Genomic DNA, 20,725 nt, shown 5'->3' with positions numbered 1-20,725 from the left:
ATTGCACACTCCAAATTTTATATATTATCTAAAATATTGATATTAGGAACTTTGATGCCAAAGTCATGAAAGCAGAGCTCAAAAAGTTTATCATCAGAGCCACCAAAACAGAATTTCCTTGAATTACATGTTTATGTATTTGCATTTCTTTATCTATAAAGGTTGGAATGTTTTTGATAGTTCCGTTTACATTCCTTATACGAAAAATGTCTTTACTGTTAATAGGCATATCATGTGTGTCACATCAATAACAATATGCCTTTCGGTTCTCTACTAGTCTATGGGAATTTCCAGAAATATAGTCTACAAATACACAGAATAGGCAAGAAAAATCAAGCATGAAATGATGAAATAATTCACATAACAGTGTTATTATAGGCACCTTCTTTTAAAATATTCTCCAACCTGACAAAATCATGCTTCTGCAGTTGAGACAATGAGTTCAACTCAACATCATCCAATGACATTTTGATGAAGCAGTTAGTGGTTTCATGCCAATCTGATTCAGCAGTAATAGCTAAGGAAGAAAGAGCCAAAGCACCAGATGTTAGTAAATCAAACCTATGGCTTCTCTTTTTTAGGGATGCAACTTGATGGTAAATTTGTAATACAAAAAAATCTAATATTAAAAAGAAAATAGTCAAAAGATAAATGAGAAAGGGGTGCATGAAATAAGCTGCCAAAGCTCTTCCTTAATAAGTTAAAGTTGAGGTGTTACAAACTAAATGTTTCAATAACAGTCTTCTTTCCATATTTTTCCAAATCAACTCCTGTAGTGACCATGATCATGCAAGTGTCCAAGAATCTAGATATAGTTTAGCTTTTAGAAACCGAGTGAGGAAAGTATTTTGGTAAAGATATAACGCGCAGACACGTCAAAAGAGATTTTTACACTAGTATCAACAGTCAAGTGCAGTATTGTAGAAAAGTTGTTAGCATAGGCTCTATACCAGCAATTCAACGATCAACTTCGCAGTGTTCTGATACTGCTCCTACTATATATTGTATTCATGGACCACAGGATTTTTCTAACAGAAAATGCCCTTTGAAGATGAATCCTTGTTTATTAAAAATTAGTTTTGGCAGACTACCACCACCTACAACAAATAAAAATTCAGAATTTTATATCTGGTAAGCACCCTTATAAACTGAGAATCTAAGTTAAAGGCTTTCTAAATTATCTTGAAAAGCAGACAGAGAAGTGCTATGAGGAAGCCTGGGATAATATACCAGCAAGCATCCTTATATACTACAGTAACAAACGGAACCTGATTTCCATTCAAACACATTATCCAAAAGGAAACCAAAAACTAATTCTTAATATTAATATGAAGATGTAAGATTTAAATTTATTTCCATGAATTACAAGTGCATTTTATTCATATTAGCAGGCAGTCTTTATACAATCCGTTCTTCACTGCTGCCAAAATAAAGTGAGAAAAGACAGCAGAGAAATGGAAAGCTAAAAATAGAACTAGTTTTCCTAAGTTATTTGTTGAATAGCATTTCAGTTGAACACAATTCAGAGGTAACAATAGATTTTTTTCAATCATAGGCATGTGGCACTTAGACAATCATCTTTGCACAGAAAGCTTTAACAGTCATGCGAGGGCACAGTAATTATTTTAAACAAGGCAAGTTTCTCACCACAGAGAGCAGTGGGGAAAGAAAAGGAGGCACTGCACTGGAACAGAACATCTAGGAAACTCCACATTATACAATTTCAGTAACAAATACTTGAAAATATCATTAAAAGGTATACAGTTTTAAACATGATTTAGTGCTAGCTTTGTTTGGCTGTCCTAACTCAGCATCAGAAAAGTTTGATAGTACTTGACAAGAGAACAGTACTTCACGTCACGAGCTCACAGAGGCTTGATTACAAATCATCATAACGTAGGTTGCAAGAAATTAACTTGAGATGGTGAAGTGCAGTAGTAGCAAAAGTAAATTCAAACTTTCTCATTTAAAGATGCAGTGTTTCTCTCAGCAAGAACCCTGAATGTTATTCATTAAATTCAAATGTTATATAAACTAATCACCCTCATTTGAAGTGTATATAGTACATTGGTATATATAGTAAGTAGACTGAGTTTAGTAACAGCACATTTTGGTTTCTCTGCTTACTAATGCATATGGATGCCTTCTACTAAGGAAAACATTCATAATTAGGTAAATATGCCATTGTGTTCTTTATTAATCTTTCAACACACAGTGAATAAATATATTAGTGAGCTGCCACTTTCATTCTTTTTGCATAAATCTCGTAAACACTACATAGAGCATGAACTTTGGAAGTACTATACCTCCAGAATGGTACAAGTATCCACGATCTTTTTAGAAAAGGCAGGGGAAATGTAGGATTTTTTTCACTACATAGGAAAAAATGTTCTAGATGGGTAGATGAATTCTGTTAACTAAGTTGTATTCCTAGATATTCACTAATATGCTGTGCAGAATTTATGTACAGAATAAGAAACCTAAATAAGTGCATAAGCAAGATTAATGCAAATGTGGCCTATGCTGTAATCTGTAATTGCGTATATATGAATGAGTTCCCATTGTGAGTAAACGGTTACTGTATAAAGGTGAAGTGCAAAAAAATTGGGATGTCACTGACTTAAAGTGCCCTGAATAGTAGCTTTCCCTAAAAAATGCCAGTGACTTCAGTAAATCAGAAAAACACAGTTCATGGTGCAAACTTCTATGGGTTAATGAGTTATCTGCTTGGTTAATGATACAGGAGTGAAAGGAACTACTGCATCTTTCAAACCAGAAAGCAAGCAGTTAAAGTATGGTCAGCAGTGGGTGCACTTATCGTACAGTACTGCAACAGGTCAACAATGGGCATTATGGATAGGACTGTCAATAACAATTCTTCAGACTTAAAGAATTAATTGAAAGCATAAAAAGCCAAAACTACCAGTAACTGTCCTCCTGAATGGCTCAAAGGAGTTAGTGGATAAGCTGAGATAGGCCATAAGACATGACCAAGGATACAAGAACTGGGAAGAGGAACAGCAACGTTTGAGCATGCCCAGTCCTTTAAGTCCTTGTCCTACAACAAAACAAAACAAAACAAAAAACATGTTTTAATGAAGGCGATCTGAACAAGAAATTGTAATTTAAAGATAAGAAAAATTACCAGTGTTTCTGTATCTCACACACATGAATTCGGACTGACAAGTTGCAGCTAATCACAAAAGTCAAAGGCAGCAGTACCAATATATTCGTAAGATTTTCAAATCCCACCCTCTTTTGCCCTTGTTCTATAGAAGCTTTCCAGGGGTTCAGACAAACTGTCTAAGAGAGAAAATTTTCAGAACTCCTAATATGAATTGATTTATTACCCACAGGAAACATAATAAACTACCAGGAGGATGTTCTAGATTGCTGTACCTGAGATGCAAAAATATTTACAAATAATGAAAGATTAAGAGAATCATATTTCCGTACCCTCAGATCCACCAATCCAAACTGATGGAATCTTACTACCAGTACTAAAAACAGAATAGGGAGGTTTCAGAGTAACAGCCGTGTTAGTCTGTATTCGCAAAAAGAAAAGGAGTACTTGTGGCACCTTAGAGACTAACCAATTTATTTGAGCATGAGCTTTCGTGAGCTACAGCTCACTTCATCGGATGCATACTGTGGAAACTGCAGAAGACATTATATACACAGAGACCATGAAACAATACCTCCTCCCACCCCACTCTCCTGCTGGTAATAGCTTATCTAAAGTGATCATCAAGTTGGGCCATTTCCAGCACAAATCCAGGTTTTCTCACCCTCCGCCCCTCCCCCCAACAAACTCACTCTCCTGCTGGTAATAGCCCAGGGAGGGAGTTCAACAGGAACCAACGTTCTTAAAATGTATCACCTAACTGGAGGCAAAACTATTCAAGCTTGCAGTACTTGGTTAAAAGGCAAATATGGGGAAACTATAGTTCTGCCGAGTTCTTTCAACAAGCCATTGCCTTGGTGGAATGTCCTAACATTTGCAGGACAGTCACCTTGGTAAACCTTCCTCAAGGAAGTCTAGCATGTATAGTAGAGAAAAAAGTTGATAATGACTACTACACAGGAAGAAGATTTTTTCAAGTAACAAACTACGTACATTCTTTTGTGAATTGAAGAATATCAGCTACTTTTATATAGGCTGTCAATGCCAGAGACCAGTCTCAAGACAGTAGATTTTGAATCTCAGGGAGTAGTGTAGGCTTGAGAGAGAAATTTAGACTCATCAAGACCACATACATTACAACAATGGGACTGGATTTGTCTTTCTGAATCATCCTTACCACTTGGCAACAGATGCACAGACACAACTGTAAGGGAAAGATGCCTCTCTCATTGCCACTGCCCCAGACAAGCAGGGACTCCCTCTATGGATAAGGATAGTGCTCAGGCTCAATAAATCCTTGGACTGTTTTTTGAGGCTACCAACAAGGATGCCAGTTGTGGTGGACAGCTGTTGAACTGGACTCAGATCAATACACTCAATTTTAATCAATCAATACGCTCACAGGAGCACAGAACAGACAATTTGAGCTGTATTCACATGTTTGATCCAGAGGTAAAAGTTTATGTTTCATTTCCACTTCCATGATACAATCCAAATCTTCATTCAATGGCCTATTTAAAAGTACTTTAAATTATCAGTATCAGAGAAAAATTTAAGTCAAGGATTCTCTGAGTAAATCTGAATAATTTTGCAGGAAATTGAGACTTGCCAATTTCAGGGTATCTAAAGAAAGGTTTAAAGTATATTAATGTAAAACTATTTAAAAAAAAAGGACCATTACAAAATAAGTCCAAGCAAGGAAAGATGTAGATAAAGGAGAGTGGGCAAGACTTTATAAACAAGTTACACATGAGGTGGATTGTTCCTGCAAATTTCAGTTTGGGTGGTTTTGGGGAAGTTTAATGTGCTATTAAAAACGATCAATGGAGAGAGTGAATAGCAATCAGCACAAAAGTACTTTGGACTAATCTTAATGATTTATACAGTCTTCATTTAATCAAAATGAAAATACAAAATCTTTTAGATGTCTTTGAATAACGTACTCAAATATTTTGGAGGTATTTTTAAACAAACTGGGATGACTATCAATAAAACGGTCTTGTTGTGTTTAGGTCAATAATGTCTCCTCTTTACATTATATTACAATAGAAACATTAAATGTTTATTTTAAAATAGAAACAATCTAGAACAAATTTTTGAAATATTTTAAAGTTTACATTGATATGTTTTAAGAGATCTTTTCAATAACATTTGAATATCAGTGTTGCCATAGCTTTTGTTCAAGCAAGCTCCATTTCAGTTTTACTGTCACTCTTCTAATGTAATCTACAAATTAAATAAAAAGCATGTCAGAAATTGCTTGGATTCCCAGTAGGCATTTTAACATTGCAGAGAAAATTAAACCCATTTCTTTAAAACAGTATGGCTGAGGTCAAATCAGTATTCTAAAAGCAATGACTAGATGCTAAAGGGTTGCTTTACAATAGTAATGAAATGACAAGCTACGAGTTTTGCATTAATGATAACTACATGGAGTTCTATCATTCCTCTTTATCTCTTTTACATGGTTCATTATGATTATGGCTTTATGTACCTATGCACAATTTAAGATCGATATCCTGGCTGGAATCTAGCAGTTTCCTCAAAAATTAGTTCTTTCAGTTTTTCCTTCGGCAAGTCATCCAATTCCATGTCAAACTTGAAGGGTGCTTCAGCTACAGGCTTTAAAAAAAAAAAAAAAAAAAGAGGAAATAAAGACAAACATTAATATTTTTTTTAAAAAAAACAAGAAATTGTCAATAAAATGTTAAGACGGCAATTAGTCTGAAGTGGGTAGCACAACAGACTGACTCAATTAATTTTTTATATCAGATTCTACCAAGATTTAAATAATTTCTTAGTGAACAGCTATTCAAAACTTAAACCATATTGAAATATTTGAGTAAGTGAAAGCTTGTAGCTGAGTAGCTACCTGAAGACAAATTACAGAGAGACATTTAACCTTCCATTATAAACCTAATTTTGACTTCCACTCTCCCCTACGTCACCAAAACTAAGCTAATCTTTCTGAAATTTCACTGGCAAGGTCTTATGACAAGGTAGAGTTTTTTCTGGAAAGTCGAAGGCAAATCTCAGCTACCTTGTTTCCCACCCCTTGGATGCATGGTAGTTCATTATGGGATAATAGTTCATAGTAGGGGTCTTAGGTCTTTTTTCCTACTGTCTACCCAATATGTTTTTCATAATACATCTAGAGAATGTGACAACACAACTGAAAAAAAGCTAAAATAAATGAAAGTGGGAAAGTCATAGAAAAATTAGATTGCAAAAAAGTTAATCTAACTTTTTCCAAGCATTAAATATAAGTTCTAAATTAGGATTGAAGTTAAGTAGATCTTCCATAATGAAAAGTTAGTAATACTACATTTCTCTAAATACAAGCAAATTTGCTTTCATTATAGCAAGATTAAATCTGCAAATATACTACACACACTATGAATGTGCTCACTACCAAGACACCATCCAATTGAGAGTAAAATGAGTGAAAAACAAAAATCTAACAGTCCTTTTGTTGCTTTTAATTTTGTTTTGTTTTGATAGAAAGAAATACAGACACTACCTTGAAGGGTAAACTTTAAACTCAATTTGCAAGTACTCACCTAAACAATGAAATAGCAAGGGATTTAGTTAAGTGTCATTTAAGGCTCTGTTTCTGTAACTATACTTTAACACAAGCCCAATATAATTTTAAGTTTAGGGTTTGATTTATCAGACAGTGTTTTTCATTGTCTAATAAAGTCATGCCTAAGTGTGACCAGACTCACGTAGTATTTAAAGATTTCTGACAAGCTTTCAAATTTAGGTTTCCAGAACTAATCTACTAAATCCATACTAAGATCCCTAAAGAAAAATACCCAATTTAAAGTACCCACGCTGTAAAATTTTACTCTACATTACTCGCCATTTATCCACAACAAAATATGCTTGTTCTAAAGTCCCAAAGGAAACTGCAATTCAAATATTTCCTGGTATAAGCATTGTGATTTTTTTATATACACAGTGTACACACACAATTATAACAATTTTTAATATAGAACTGATTTATATAATTTAACTATTGGCAATTTTTCAAGATCCAACTATACAAACTGTATCCTTAAAAGGGCTTCTCTGATTTCTTGTACAATCATCTACAGTATTTATGCTAAAAAATCCTTTACCTCATCACTTGGATCATAATACTGCTCCAGGTATGGATGGGCCAAAGCTTGCTCCACTTCAATTCTCTTGTGAGGATTAAAGGTCAACATTTTATCCAACAAATCAAGTGCTAATAGGAGAAATAATTTTTTAAACAAAAAGTCAACATATGCTGCAAGTTCTATCATATTAAAAATAATAGATCCCAAACGCCAGTGATTGTAACACAAATATTGCCCTTTGTTTTAAATGTTAATTGTAGTGTGAAGATGTTTCAGCTTACCCTTAACAGGAGCAGAAGAATAGTCAAATGTAGTTAACAGGAATGCCAATATTTTTATTTTATTACCCTTTCCATATCCTCAAGTTCCTATTCTCTGATCACTGACTTCCTGTTCACATTGAGAAGTCTCAGAATGCATTAGGTTTGCAATATTCATATCATCACAGGCCAGTACTAGAATAAAGAATGTGTCTCTAGGGATTCAGGAAGTCAACTTTATTCAGCACTGAATTCTTGAAGTCTTCCCCTCTCTGCCCACCAATGTCTTAGAAGCACAGATCAATGGTTTTATGGACTTTACAAACCTAGCACATTCTGTACCACTCAGAGGGAGTGCAAAGCCAATGAACGTGGAACAACCACTGTGAGGACATGCAAAACAGAGGGATAAAAACCCCTGGGTTTTAACTATAAATTTCTTCTGTAAAACAGTATGTCTGAATTCTGTATGCAAGTGGGTCCTATCCCTGAAGGAATGTTAAGGCAATTAGAACTGAATTATATGGCAGGCAACATTAGAAATTCCTACCAACTGTATTTCAGATTAACTTAAATAGCTGGTGACACTATAAAAACTGGTTAATAACCTAAATACTAGTCCTTTGGTAACACAGGCCCAGCATGCTTTCCACTTAACCAGTTCTCTTCTCAAGACTATGGTTCTGATTCCTGATTTGAGGGTGAACCAGGAATTGACCAACATTGGTTCAACAAAAAATGTACATGTAATGACCAAATTTTTTTCATAATTGCTCTGGCAATTATGTACATGTGGGATGTAACTAGCAGGATTCAACAATAGGGAGAGAAAGAATCAAGTAGTCTTTCTACAAAACTAATTTTAGGACTTTACCAAATGAGTCAGATAAATCAAGCTTAATATTTGGTAAACATATGGATTGAAACATGTAGCAGTTTTGCTTATTTCCATAATTAGTGCATGTCAGCAATCTTATGAAGCATGCTTTGAGCTCTAGTGAAGGATAGTTCCTTGTTGATTGAATGTCTCTCATATACATATATTTTGTAGTTCACCTGGTCACTGTGTCATTAGCTACTTTCTTTCCTTTACACCGAGTGAATTGGATAGACTGAAGTTCAATTGCCCATACTACATCCAGGTTACCAAAATTTGGGGGGATGTGATTAACTGGACCAACATAACCTCCTGAGCTGTACTAGGATATTGGGCTAGAACATTCCTAGAGTTCCTGTGTGCATAATTGTCCTTGTGAAATATACCTGATTCACTACTGAGAATATTTAACTCAGACACCGTTCTGGCAAAAGTTAGGGGAGCTAGATTCCATCTTCACAGTTAAAATAGGGGATTGGCGCATACTTGTAAACCCAGACTTAAATTCTAAAATGGATACAATCTCAACTAGCTATTGCACTGTGTTCCATTTTGGGAAACTAGCCCTACACAGATGCCTGGAAAATGCCGTTTCCTGTACCATCTGATTATTGTATTCAGAGCTGTTAATCGTAACCCACGGTAACTCAGTTTCCTGTCTGCTGACACTGTCCCATAGAAATTTGAATCTGTGGTCTGGAGGGTTTGGTGATTCATTCTGCACTCTGTGAACTTATGCTGAATCTAAGCTATATCCACAAGGATGCAATTGATTATTTCCTACCTTGCCCTCCAAATTTTAGAAGCATGTCAGTTATCTGTCTAAACAAAAATCCTTGACTTTTCAACATTACCTTTAAAGTAGCTGGACTGCTAAACTTATGAAGAATGGGTCTGGATGACAAACTGCTCTCAGCAGTGGTAAATACGACCATCAAGTTATTTACCATTAAACACTTTTTTTTGGAGCAGAACCTACCCTACCTGGTCATTGTCAGACAAGTGTAACTTCTCTTCATTTTAAGTCTTCTTAAACTGGTGGAGACTTGGATAGCAGTTGCTAAGCCCAGATCTGCCAGAGCCTGTGTTCCCTCATTTAAAGTAAATATTTATTTGTTTGCTGTTTTGGGATGATGCAAAATGAGTATATCTTGGGGTCCTCTCGAATGGATATTATCCTTTGTAAGGTCTCATTCAAGTCCCAGTCCCCTTGATCTGCTCTACTAATATGCTCTGTCGTTTAATCTGCCTTTTAGGACACAGTGTTTCTTCTGCTTCCTGCATTAGAAACTGGCTTGTTCTCCTTGTCTGTTTACTTGAAGTTGTCAGGTACGCTTGAAATCATGATAGAGCCTTGCTGCCACTAGCTCCATCCTGTTTCTAATTCTATTGTTCTTGTGACTGCTTCACAACTCTTGAACAGGAGTATCTTCCTATGGACTCCCCCGTGTGCAAGTTTAGCACCCATTGTTACATTTTCTTTCACTGAGATTTGGGAGTGGAAACTGCATAATCTGCTGCTCTGATGGCCAGTCTGAAGAGGAGTGTACTGGCAGCGAAGCAGCTATTCCTTTTTCCAGATGCTCTTAAGATGGATCCTAAAGGTCAAAATGAAGCAATGCAGTTTTTTCAAATGAAGAAACACTCAGGGATGCTGAGGGAAAAACTTCCAGCACCTGTGCATGTGGCAAGCAGACACACCTAATATGGAATGGACATGAGTAAGTACTCGAAAAAGAAAACTTCATTCTGACAATGTATCTCTATCTTGAAACACAAAACACAACAATATTTAAGGTATTTTTAAGATGCCTATCACTTTGGTAGCTAAGCAGTTCTGGGTCAGACAAAATCTGCCAATCTTATCAAACTGTACAATGATTTTGTGATGTACACAAACATCCAACAGGAACCCAGATGAGATTACCAAAATCCCTTTCATTTGTGACCTCCAGTGAGTTCTTGAACTGGGGTCTCTGGGTTCAAATTCAATTCCAACACGTAGACAACTAACAATTTTTAGCATATTAACTCCTTGGTGATGGAAAACTGGGATTTCAATTTTATATACTGAAGTCAAATTCATTGAAACCAATTTTGGGAAATATGGACTGCTACAGCCAATGAGTTTAAAAAAGAGGTCATCATCATCATCATCACCATGTTCTTATTACGCCTCTGGCGTTTAGGGCAACGTTGAAGCTCCTCCACTCCTGCCTGTTTCTGGCAAATCTTTCAATGGTTCCCCAGCTGTGCCCCAGGTTTTCCAGCTCGGCTTCCACAGCTCTTCGCCATGTTGTTTTCGGGTGGACTCGATTTCGCTTGCCTTCAGGTGTCTATCTTATTGCTACTCTGGTGATGGAATCAGTTTCCATCTGAAGCACATGACTGATCCATCTCCAACGCCTCCTGGCAATGATGGTGCTCAGATCCTCTTGATCTTGGTTTGAGGTTGTTCTGGGCCAAAAGATAGAGGATTTTTCTGAGGCAGGTTGTATGGAATGAAGACAGTTTTGACATGTCATACTTTCTCATTCCCCAGCATTCTGCACTATAAAGTAGTATTGCAAGTACGCAGCTCTGATAAACCTTGAGTTTGGTTTTGGTGTTGTATTTTGATGCTTTCCAGACTGTATTTAACTTCCTGAAGGTGTTCCTGGCTTTATTGGTTTTGTTCTGGATGTCCTGGCTTGTTCCACCGTCCTGGCTGATGGTGCTGCCCAAGTACGTGAATGTTTCTACACTGGTGAGAACATAATCCTCTATCCGTGGTGATGGTGAGGCAATATTAAAGGTCATGATATTGGTCTTATTGTGGTTGATTTTCAGTCCAATTTGCTGGCTGAATGCGTTGAGTTGAGTTGTTTTTTCTTGTATATGGTGTTGGGTAGGTGATAGGAGAGTGACATCATCTGCAAAATCCAGGTCTTCAAGGGATGAGAAGCATGTCCATTTAATGCCTCTTGGCATGTCTTCTGTTGTACACTGCATTCCCCAGTCGATGGCAGACATGACACACCTGTGACGTACTCCTGTTTTGACTTCAAAACTGATCTCACTGTGATCAACACTGCATGTAAAGTTGAAATAGAAGCTTTTGATGATGTTGATTATATGGAAAGCAATTCCATATGCCCGCAGAATGCACCATAGGCTGGTCCTGTAAATGCTATCAAAAGCCTTTTCAAAGTCTATGAAATTTATGTAGAGTTGCCATTGCCATTCTAAGCACTGTTCTATTATGTCTCATAGAGTGAAGATCTGGTCTGTGCATCCACGCCCTTTCTGAAAACCAGCTTGCTCTTTTCTGAGAAAGCTATCAACTGCCTCTGATATACGCTGGACTATGATCTTACACAATACTTTGCTTGGCACAGATACAAGTGTGATACCACGCCAGTTATTACAATCACAGAGTTCCTTTCTTTGGTATCTTCACTATGACCCCATTTCCTTTTTCCTTTTCCCAGACTGATGTAAATAAAGGGGCCAGGATAGATGCTGCTAATTTAAGATTAAAAAGGAGGTAAAAGTCGATAAAAAAAACTTGTCATGCTTATCTAGAACATTAAAATGAGATTTTTTTCAAAGCAGTTTAAGAGATTTGGATGCCAAATTCTCATTAACTTTACTAAGAACTGGTGTACAAATCCCTAAGCAGTTCTGAAAATCCCACCATTGGTTGCTTTTTGTGCTGCTTTCCATCTTTAAAAATCAAGACAAGTGTAACGGAGCAAAAATATAAAATACCTTTGGGGTCTGCATTTGGAAACAGCCTGTTCCATGGTACCTTATTTTTGTGTGGCAGAGAAAGCAAGTAGTTTCTGGCCTTTAAATTGATAATACAATTCAAGTCTTCTTGAGAAGGAGATCCAAGTATACCTAAAAAATACAAAAAGAATTTCATTCATATGGAAAGTACATTGAAACAGCCACATTACAAGCTTTTGATAAGACTAAAAGATTTCTGCTTTTACTCTAATATTACTGCTCAGATTTATTTAAAAAAAAAAGTGATAGATGAAGTAATTTGATATAAATAGCTTTCACAAACAATTCTGACCAGGTTTCATCATCACCCACAGACATATTTTTATATTAGACTTGTATCAGTCTGTGATGGAGAACTGATTTTTGATCAGCTTATAGAAAAATAGGTACTATCAAATATGAAACGAGCTACATTTGATTCTCAACAACTAAAAATTAACCCCATTTTTTATTTTGTAATATTCAATTTAGTATCATCATCAATACAATAAAGAAGAGATCATCTCTTCATTCTCCAGAAAAGTTATTTGACTTAAACAAGTGGCTTGGACTGTTCACTAGTAGAGCGATACTGTATGAACCCTTCTTTATAATTATTATTACTAATTTATATATGTGATAGCATCGAGAGGATTCAATCAGGCTAGAGGCCCATTACTCTAGATACACAACGTGATTATAACAAATAATGGGAGGGAAGGGAGAGAGGGAACAAGGGTAACAATAAAAATATCCCACATTTACATAGGCTTATAACATGCAGAATTTTATGGTTGTAAACCTGTTAAAAGTATTTTCCGATATAAGTAAGATCTAGCTATCCTCAACTGCCCTTCAAACTAGGTTGATCATTTCTAGTAGGCATCACAACAGAAGTATGTAGATGGAGAGAGTAGTGGTCTTGCAGAACATTTCAGGAAGAGTATTCTATACATATAATACAGTGGAAGAAAGCATGGAGACAGCTGTTGGAAAGGTGGATAAATGGATGGCCAAGCCTGGTATTGTTGGTAGGGACCCACCAATGAGGTAAGAGACAACTGTGGAAACAGAAACTACTTTTTATAAAAAGCTTACCAAGGATATGGTTCAGCTGATCAAGGTAATGTTTTCCTGGAAAGATGGGTCTGTTGGAGAGCATCTCTGCCAGAATACATCCTACAGACCAGATATCAATAGACTTGGTATAACCCTGAGGGGGAGGAGAAAAGAAGCCCTTTTGATATTTCATTGTATAATTAACACAGTAACAGGTTATATGTGCTAAAGTACTGTGGTTTTGAAAGATAGGGCACCAGTGTAATTTAGTGATTTAGATGAGTCATGCTTAAGACATCATACTGTTATATAATTATTCTTGCGCAGCGAGGAATAATCAAGCGATGTGTGTCAAAAATATGAGTGCAAGTAATGCTTTAACTTGGAGAAAAATGCACAATATTTCTTAATCCAAAGAGATTCTCTCTTTAAATTTAGTTGTAGCTGTTGCCAATTCAGAGAATTCACAAAAATACACTCACAGTTCTCAAACTGATTTCAGGGCCTGTCTACATAATAGATTTTAATAATGTTTAGCTGTCATAGAACACCTTGTATCAGTAGATCGTACCAAGTTTGATTTTACCAAAATTGTAAGTAACTTACACAACTACATATCGAAATGTAAGAACCATAGTGCCCAGAAGCATGTTGCATACTTCAAATACACACACACACACGGTCCTTTCCCCAAGCTTCTACAATCAAAGTATTAGGCCACAAAATACTCAGAGTAACAAGCCTTTGGGATGTGAGTTGGTAAAAAGAATAAGGAAAGACAAAAGTTACAAAAATAAGTTTACCTGGTTACTTTAGAGCGTATATCTGGATAAGCGCCATAGTATATTTACATATATACATACAAACATGTATAAATGTTTTGGGTATACAGAATTTTGTAAAGAAATCATGTGAGATATCTTACACCATTTAAAAATCAATTAGCAGGCTTTTAGGAGGGTGAGGCGTGAGAGGCAAGAGGAAATTGGGAGGATATGGCAACAGATAATCAGACAGCTATTGTGCCTTGAAGTGTCCTGTGAGGTGCTGATATCAGGATGGTGAGCGGCAAGGGTCCAGCTGTTCTGAAGCTGTGCTACAGTTGAACTACCTGCTTCTATGAGCCACTTGGAGAATTTTGGGTTTTGAAATACCAGCCCTTGATGGCTGCTAGGACTGGTGCAGGAGAGGTAATATGGGACATGGTCTCCTCAGCTCATGGGGGAAGGGCACTGAACAGGTTCCACTCACACATCGCTACTTCACTTCTGCTGTGAGCCACGAGGGAAGTGTACCACATGTTTACTTTGCTAGTGATCTTGACAGATTTCCAGGCTCTAGAAAGCTTGTTATGTTTCTTCTGCTGTGTATATAGGACTTAACCAGGTTAGTTAGAGCTAACTCTCAGGTGTCTGCTTAGGAAGACACCACAAAAATGTGAAAGACTACCTACAACCCTGTGCCTCTGGCACAAGCAGATGGGACAAGAGGTAGCCCAGACTCACCCAGATTGCACTGTTACAAACATGGCTGTGCAGCATAGGAGGTGTGGGCAGTACACCATGGTTGATACATAGTTGTGCCAGGAAAAGTCCTCCTGCACAGACATATTGAATCATGTTAGCTGTAACCTTGTCAGACAAACATATCAAAGCCTGGTTACACTTAACATGGTTCTGTCTATAGAGTAAAGTAACTAATGTGCTAAGCAATTAAATTCCATGAGGAATGTAATATGTCCAAGAAAAAGTGCTATACGCATATTTAAATTGGAATCTGGTAATCCTCTTGTTATTAAATTGAAGTTCTCTCTGACACATGCTAATACAATTCTGGGAAACCTCGACTAGCAGTAAAAAGGATAAAAGGAGCAAGTGATCATTTGAAATATTTGGTTTTCGAACTTAAAACAAAAAGGAACTGAAGTCCTACAGCCTTGTTGCTGATATACCAAAATTCTAACAAACTCCCACCTCCCCTCTTGGAAAACTAGAAAAAATGTGTACTAAACTACATAGACTTTAAGCACTTCATATATAAAGCAGTACTGTATACATTCATGCAGGCGTTTACTAGCCTGCACAAACAACCAAGTCAAACCCCTTACATTTAAAATCTTCTATTGGTTCTGGCAGTCTTCTTGGTGAAGAAATCTTAACCACTATTTAAGTTGCTCAGTAGCCAGCAATGACATGAACGATATGATTTAAAGGGAACTCTACTGTAATACAAATCTAGGCTATCTTGTAGCATACTTTTCTTGTTGGTCCATCTACAGTCCTTACCTTAGAATTCAACATAATTTCAGGTGCTCTGTACCAACGCGTGGCTACATATTCTGTCAGGAACCCTGTGTGATCATGATCTGGATCTGCGACACGAGCAAGTCCAAAGTCGCAAATCTGGTTTTAAATTTAAAAAACAGTATTAGAAATACAAATTTTAGGTTATAATTCACCTTGGTTACTACCCAAACTATCTTCCCTCAAGCCATTGTAAAGCTGTAAGCCATGCAATGATAGGGTAATTTTAACATGTAAATTTGTTTTCTCCATATCTAGAAAAATATATAGATTAAAAACATAATTTAACTAATCTAAACAAAGAAATTATGAATATTTTGCATTCACATGCTGCCCGGTCATTAAAAGATTTCAAAGTGCTTTATAAAAATTGAGTTAAGCTTTATAACTTTTGTATGAGATAGGCAAGTATCCCCATTTTGAAGATGAGGAAATCAAGGCACAGATGTTCAATATTTCTTGCTCAAGTCACACAACCAGTCTGTGGAAAAGCCATAAATAGAACAGAAATTGATTAATTCCTGAATTTTAGGTGCAGGCCTATTCTTATCTTGTAGCTGGGTTGGGAGAGAGAGAATAGTTCGATATCAGCAAAACCACTTCCTGCTCATTAATGGTTTTCTATGATCTATCTACTGCACACTGCTACTACTTCCCCTGCACAGTTCAGTACTTCTCTTTTAAGAAACTATTGCCACCACAATGCAGTCAATGCAACAGAGGGATACTACTGAGCCATGAGATAGCGGTAGACTGGGGAGAATGTAAACTGCTGAGGAAGAGAAAAGCTGTAAAAAGATGATCAACCCTTTGGGCAGACACACCCAGTGCTTAATTTGTGCCAGGGCTAAGCTCCAGTACCTCTAGGCTTGGCATTTCACAGCCCCGGCACCTTTGGGCTTGCCACATCAGTGATGGAAAAAAAGATTGCTTGAGCCCTGGTACCTCTTTCAAGACATATTAAGTATTGGACACACCTAGATCACAACAATGAGAAGCAATTCTTATCCAGACTGGCAAATTCAGCAGAAAGCGGGAGATTGCTTTTGTCTATCCTCTGGTGAAGACACTGTAGGAAGTTGAGCTCTAGCTGATGGAGGGACTGGCAAGCCTTAGGAATGGGGGAGGTCATTCCAGGCACATTTTGAAAAGGATGGTGCTTGCTACAGACTTTTTCCCTTTTCCAAGGCAGGGGAGGAGAAGAAAAAAAAGTGAAGGGGCCACTTTGTTTTTGTAAGAGAATATGGAAGAAAATGGAAAATTTAGAGACAGACAGTTCTCTGGGAAACTGGCCAACTGCTAATGTCTATTATCTCACTGGGCAAGCGGCTGGCTCATTGAGTGACTTGAGATTCAGCCACATGAGTAAGCTTTCACTTCTCCTTCATGAAGAACAGTTTACAAAATGGAACAGTCTACACAAGAAGTTTATCACAGAGGAACTTTCTCTCCATCAGAAAACCCTATGGCTATGGGTAGAATATTTCCTCCCAGATAAACTACCAAGATACAGAACGTGTAGGATAATGAAATAAAGATAAATATAGACAATGAAGTGGGATTTTTCCCTAGAATTGTTATAAAGGGATAATCATGCTGTATACTTAATTGTGAATTCAAGAAAAGGAAATGGCAATTCCTTACTTCATATCTTGTAGTCAAAAATAGATTATGTAGTATCATGTAGAAACTCAGGAGGCCTCATCAAGGAGAAACATCTCCCTCACCAGATGCAAAGTGTCAACAATAATCCTAAGAGTATTTCTTCTATCCTTTATTCTGCTTTTCCATTTTCTGATGGAGGCAGATTCTTGACAATTTAGATTTTTTAAAATGTAATTCTAAATGTAATCACCTACAAAATTCTCCTTTTAGGATTATATCAAATGTTTGTAATAGGCTGGTGACATTTGGAAGTAAATAGTAAAGTATGTCAGGAGAATCATATATGGTCAGTTACAAAAAACAAATTAAATTACGCATTGTGGCACCACAATACAGACCCTAAGTTCTCAGCAGTAAAAACAGAAAGGAGTTTTTCAAGTAAAAAAGTTGATAGGAAAAAAGAATGGTTGCAGCAATTGAAAGTCTCACTTTCATCGATTAGAGAGCCTTTGGTAAGATGCTTGAGCAAACAGAATAAATAAATAGGATTGTCTCCAAGAGAAAAAAGCCGCAGTTAAATATGGTTTAACTCATGCCATTGAACTTAAGGGCTCAATGAAGTTACTTTGCCAGCATAACCTGAAGAAATGGTAACTGCTCTAAAAGCTTCATTTCACATTGCTAGAACCCCAGTTCCCGAGAGAAGCCACTAAAGATGTCTCTCCCTCCTTTCGCTATTCAAAAATATCCAAACACTGCTATCTCCAAAGGCGATACCTTATATGCCTTATACCCTCCACCCTAGAGGGAACTGTTCCTCTAAAAAAGTTTGATTTTTTAAAATGCAAAATTATTCTATTTCATTTTATCCATGATTTAAATCCATCATTTTACAGATGTTTAGATATAAAGACACAAATAGGCCAAGGGTCAAACTGTCCAACAGTCATGCCCATGATCATGCCACTTGTGCTAGGATCTAGTAATGCATTGCTAGTCTGCTGCCAAATAGTTGTTTTCTTTCACGGCCCTGTTGTTCAACCATATTCATAGTAACTGTAAACATGAAAGCACCCTTCTAGTTCAGAAGTATGCTCTTTGGAGCTGGACTGTCTTCGGTGTTTGGAAAGCACATAACAGTTAAATAGTCCTGTAGTGCCTCAAGTACCACTGGGAATAAATAGGATTAGTGCTCACAAAAGTCACATTCCATGTATTTCTCTTGGCTCATGCCTCTTGATTTTCTTTTCTGTGACTTTCTTTCTAGGGTCAAAATGGCACCTGTTATCCCTTGAGGATATACACATACACACGGACTCTTCTACTGCTGCCAACCTCTACCTTATAAGAGGCTGAAGATTTTTACCAATGCCTGTTTCCTTCCTTAAAGGAGAAGGTGCCTCCAAGGGCTGCTGAAACCCCAGAGCAGGGGGTCAGAAGACACGGGCATAGGACCAATATTCCAGTATCACTTGCCTCCCATGCATTATGGGACTGGGAGGGACCGGCTAACAAAAGCAAGAACTCAAGGTAAGCACTCCAGTAACCAGTGTTTGGGATGAGCAAGTACACAGCTGAATGGCAGAATGATTCTTCCTAAAACTAGTTGTGACAAAGTTACAAGCCTAGTTATTGGGCTTATATTTGAAGACTGCCTTTATAAGACAGCTAGAGACATTTTCAAAAGAAAGCTTAATTAGGTGGAGCAGAGATTGTAACATTAGACCGACAGTTTAACATCAAAATAGAGGCTTAATTTTTTCTATATTCCCATACTTCTTGATGGAAAGGGCATTTTAAATTAAACTCTTTCCGAGAAGTTATTTTCTAGGCACAGACTACTCATGAGGAGTTTCAGGTGCCAAAAAAAAAAAAGAGTTCCTTAGGAAGTTACTGGGAGAGTCAAAAATCTGCCTCAAGGTGGCAACAGTTTTTTGGCCTTAAATATATAGTCATTACTTATGGTTCTATATTATCCTATGCTTTGAAAGTGGCTATCACAGTTTTCATTTGATAATTTTAAGGGGAGGTGAGAAAAAACAAATCAGTGCATCTCTGTCTATATATTACAGGACACATTTAAGATTACACTAATTAATAGGGGTTACTTGACAGTAAAATGAATGTGTTTATGGAAAGGATAGTCGATTCACAGGTGAGAAAGTTACAATCTATTATGCAAAAACCAAGTCTTGTACTAGTTTACAAAGACTGGTCTTTTACAAAAGCTGGTTTAGCAATGTTATCAAGAAAAGCTCACATTATTCACAACAAAAGTTTCATGACTACAGCAGGTAGTTTATTAAGTCAGGGGTTCTCAACCTTTTTCTTTCTGAGGCCCCCACAACATGCTATAAAAACTCCACAACCCAGCTGTGTCACAATTTTTTTCTGCATATAGAAGCCAGGGCCAGCATTAGGGAGTAACAAGCAGGGCAACTGCCTGGGGCCCCACACCACAGAGAGCACCACTAAGCTAAGTTGCTGAGGCTTCTGCTTCAGCCCCAGGGTGCAGTCCTGCGCAGGAGGACTTCAGCTTTCTGTCCTGGGCCCTAAAGAGTCTTGCGCTGAACATGTTGGCAGACCCTCTGAAACCTGCTCGCGGTGCCCCAGGGGGCCTCAGACCCCTGGATGAGAACCACTGTATTAAGTCATTGTACAAGGGAGTTTAATTTGGCTGAAAAATGACTAATTTGCAAGAAGGTTCCAACTAACCTTGAGATCACAAGTGGTGTTAAGCAGCAAGTTGGAGGGTTTGAGGTCACGATGCAGCACATTGGCTGAATGAATATATTTTAACCCTCTCAGGATCTGGTAAAGGAAATAACAAATGTGGTCGTTGCTGAGGTGTTGAGTCTTTAAGAGCTTGTAAAGATCTGTTTCCATGAGATCTTGCACAATGTATCTGTAAGCCACTGGATGTAAGGCAGCAAACAAATCCATAACCTCATTTTAGATATCCATGTAACGTGCTATATGAACTACTCATTTTTAATTTCAGAATTTAAAATTACTGCCAAGCCACAAATTTTGTCTCACGGTTTCCTTTATTTTCACTTTAGCAATCACAAAACAATTTGGAGATTTTCGATTTTAAGATTTGGTTCAGATCAATCTGTTCAATGATTCTGTTGTTACAGGATTAAGAAACTGGTACATAATGTGTCAGCTAATCATAATAAAACTCTTTCATATAAGAAGTTTATTTTATTTGGCTCTGAACATGAGAAACTGTGTGTCTTCAGAGGATTCTTCTCTCTGGCAAAAAGTGAATACTCTAGTTTAACAGGTGATAAAACTATGAGGAAAAAAAGACGTTTGTATTCAGTATTAAATAAATGTCAAAGAAATAAAGCTTAGAAGATACCAATTTCTGACCTAGGTTTCTCATGTCCAGAAACCAAGTTCCCTCTTGTATTGTATATTTGTCATGCTGGATCAAAATCAAACACCACATCTTTTACACCTAGTACTGCATTTTCAAGGCAGATTCTTCCATCCCAACCTGAATCGCATCTCACCTGCTCCCAGTTCATCCCCCCTTAAGGTACCTCTTAGAGAGAAATACCTGGATTTGTAGATCAGAACCACATAATCCCAGTGCAAAAAACTGGCCTTTGTGTTACAACAAACAACAGTCAAGG

At 37.1% G+C, this 20,725-nt stretch overlaps 1 protein-coding gene across 2 annotated transcripts in view; it reads right to left on the bottom strand.

Annotated features, from left to right (window-relative positions):
* Positions 1-346: 346 nt before the first annotated feature.
* Positions 347-20,725, bottom strand: part of MAPK1 (mitogen-activated protein kinase 1) — a 48,385-nt gene continuing 28,006 nt past the window's right edge. Inside the window, exons 3-9 of one of the 2 annotated variants that reach the window (XM_074973234.1) lie at positions 19,797-19,986; positions 15,459-15,575; positions 13,213-13,327; positions 12,115-12,246; positions 7,246-7,355; positions 5,619-5,746; positions 2,896-3,058 (exon numbers count right to left, since the gene is read on the bottom strand). In XM_074973234.1, coding sequence (XP_074829335.1) covers positions 5,630-5,746; positions 7,246-7,355; positions 12,115-12,246; positions 13,213-13,327; positions 15,459-15,575; positions 19,797-19,986 — 781 coding nt within the window. In that variant the 3' untranslated portion in view covers positions 2,896-3,058; positions 5,619-5,629. Of the gene's footprint in view, positions 3,059-5,618; positions 5,747-7,245; positions 7,356-12,114; positions 12,247-13,212; positions 13,328-15,458; positions 15,576-19,796; positions 19,987-20,725 lie in introns of both variants that reach the window. The other variant, XM_074973235.1, reaches the window with a different exon arrangement.

The sequence above is a fragment of the Natator depressus genome, chromosome 15 (genome assembly GCF_965152275.1).
Source record: "Natator depressus isolate rNatDep1 chromosome 15, rNatDep2.hap1, whole genome shotgun sequence".
Taxonomy (NCBI): domain Eukaryota; kingdom Metazoa; phylum Chordata; order Testudines; family Cheloniidae; genus Natator; species Natator depressus.
The sequence above is the reverse complement of the archived record's forward strand: the minus strand, read 5'-3'. Positions and strand labels throughout refer to the sequence as shown.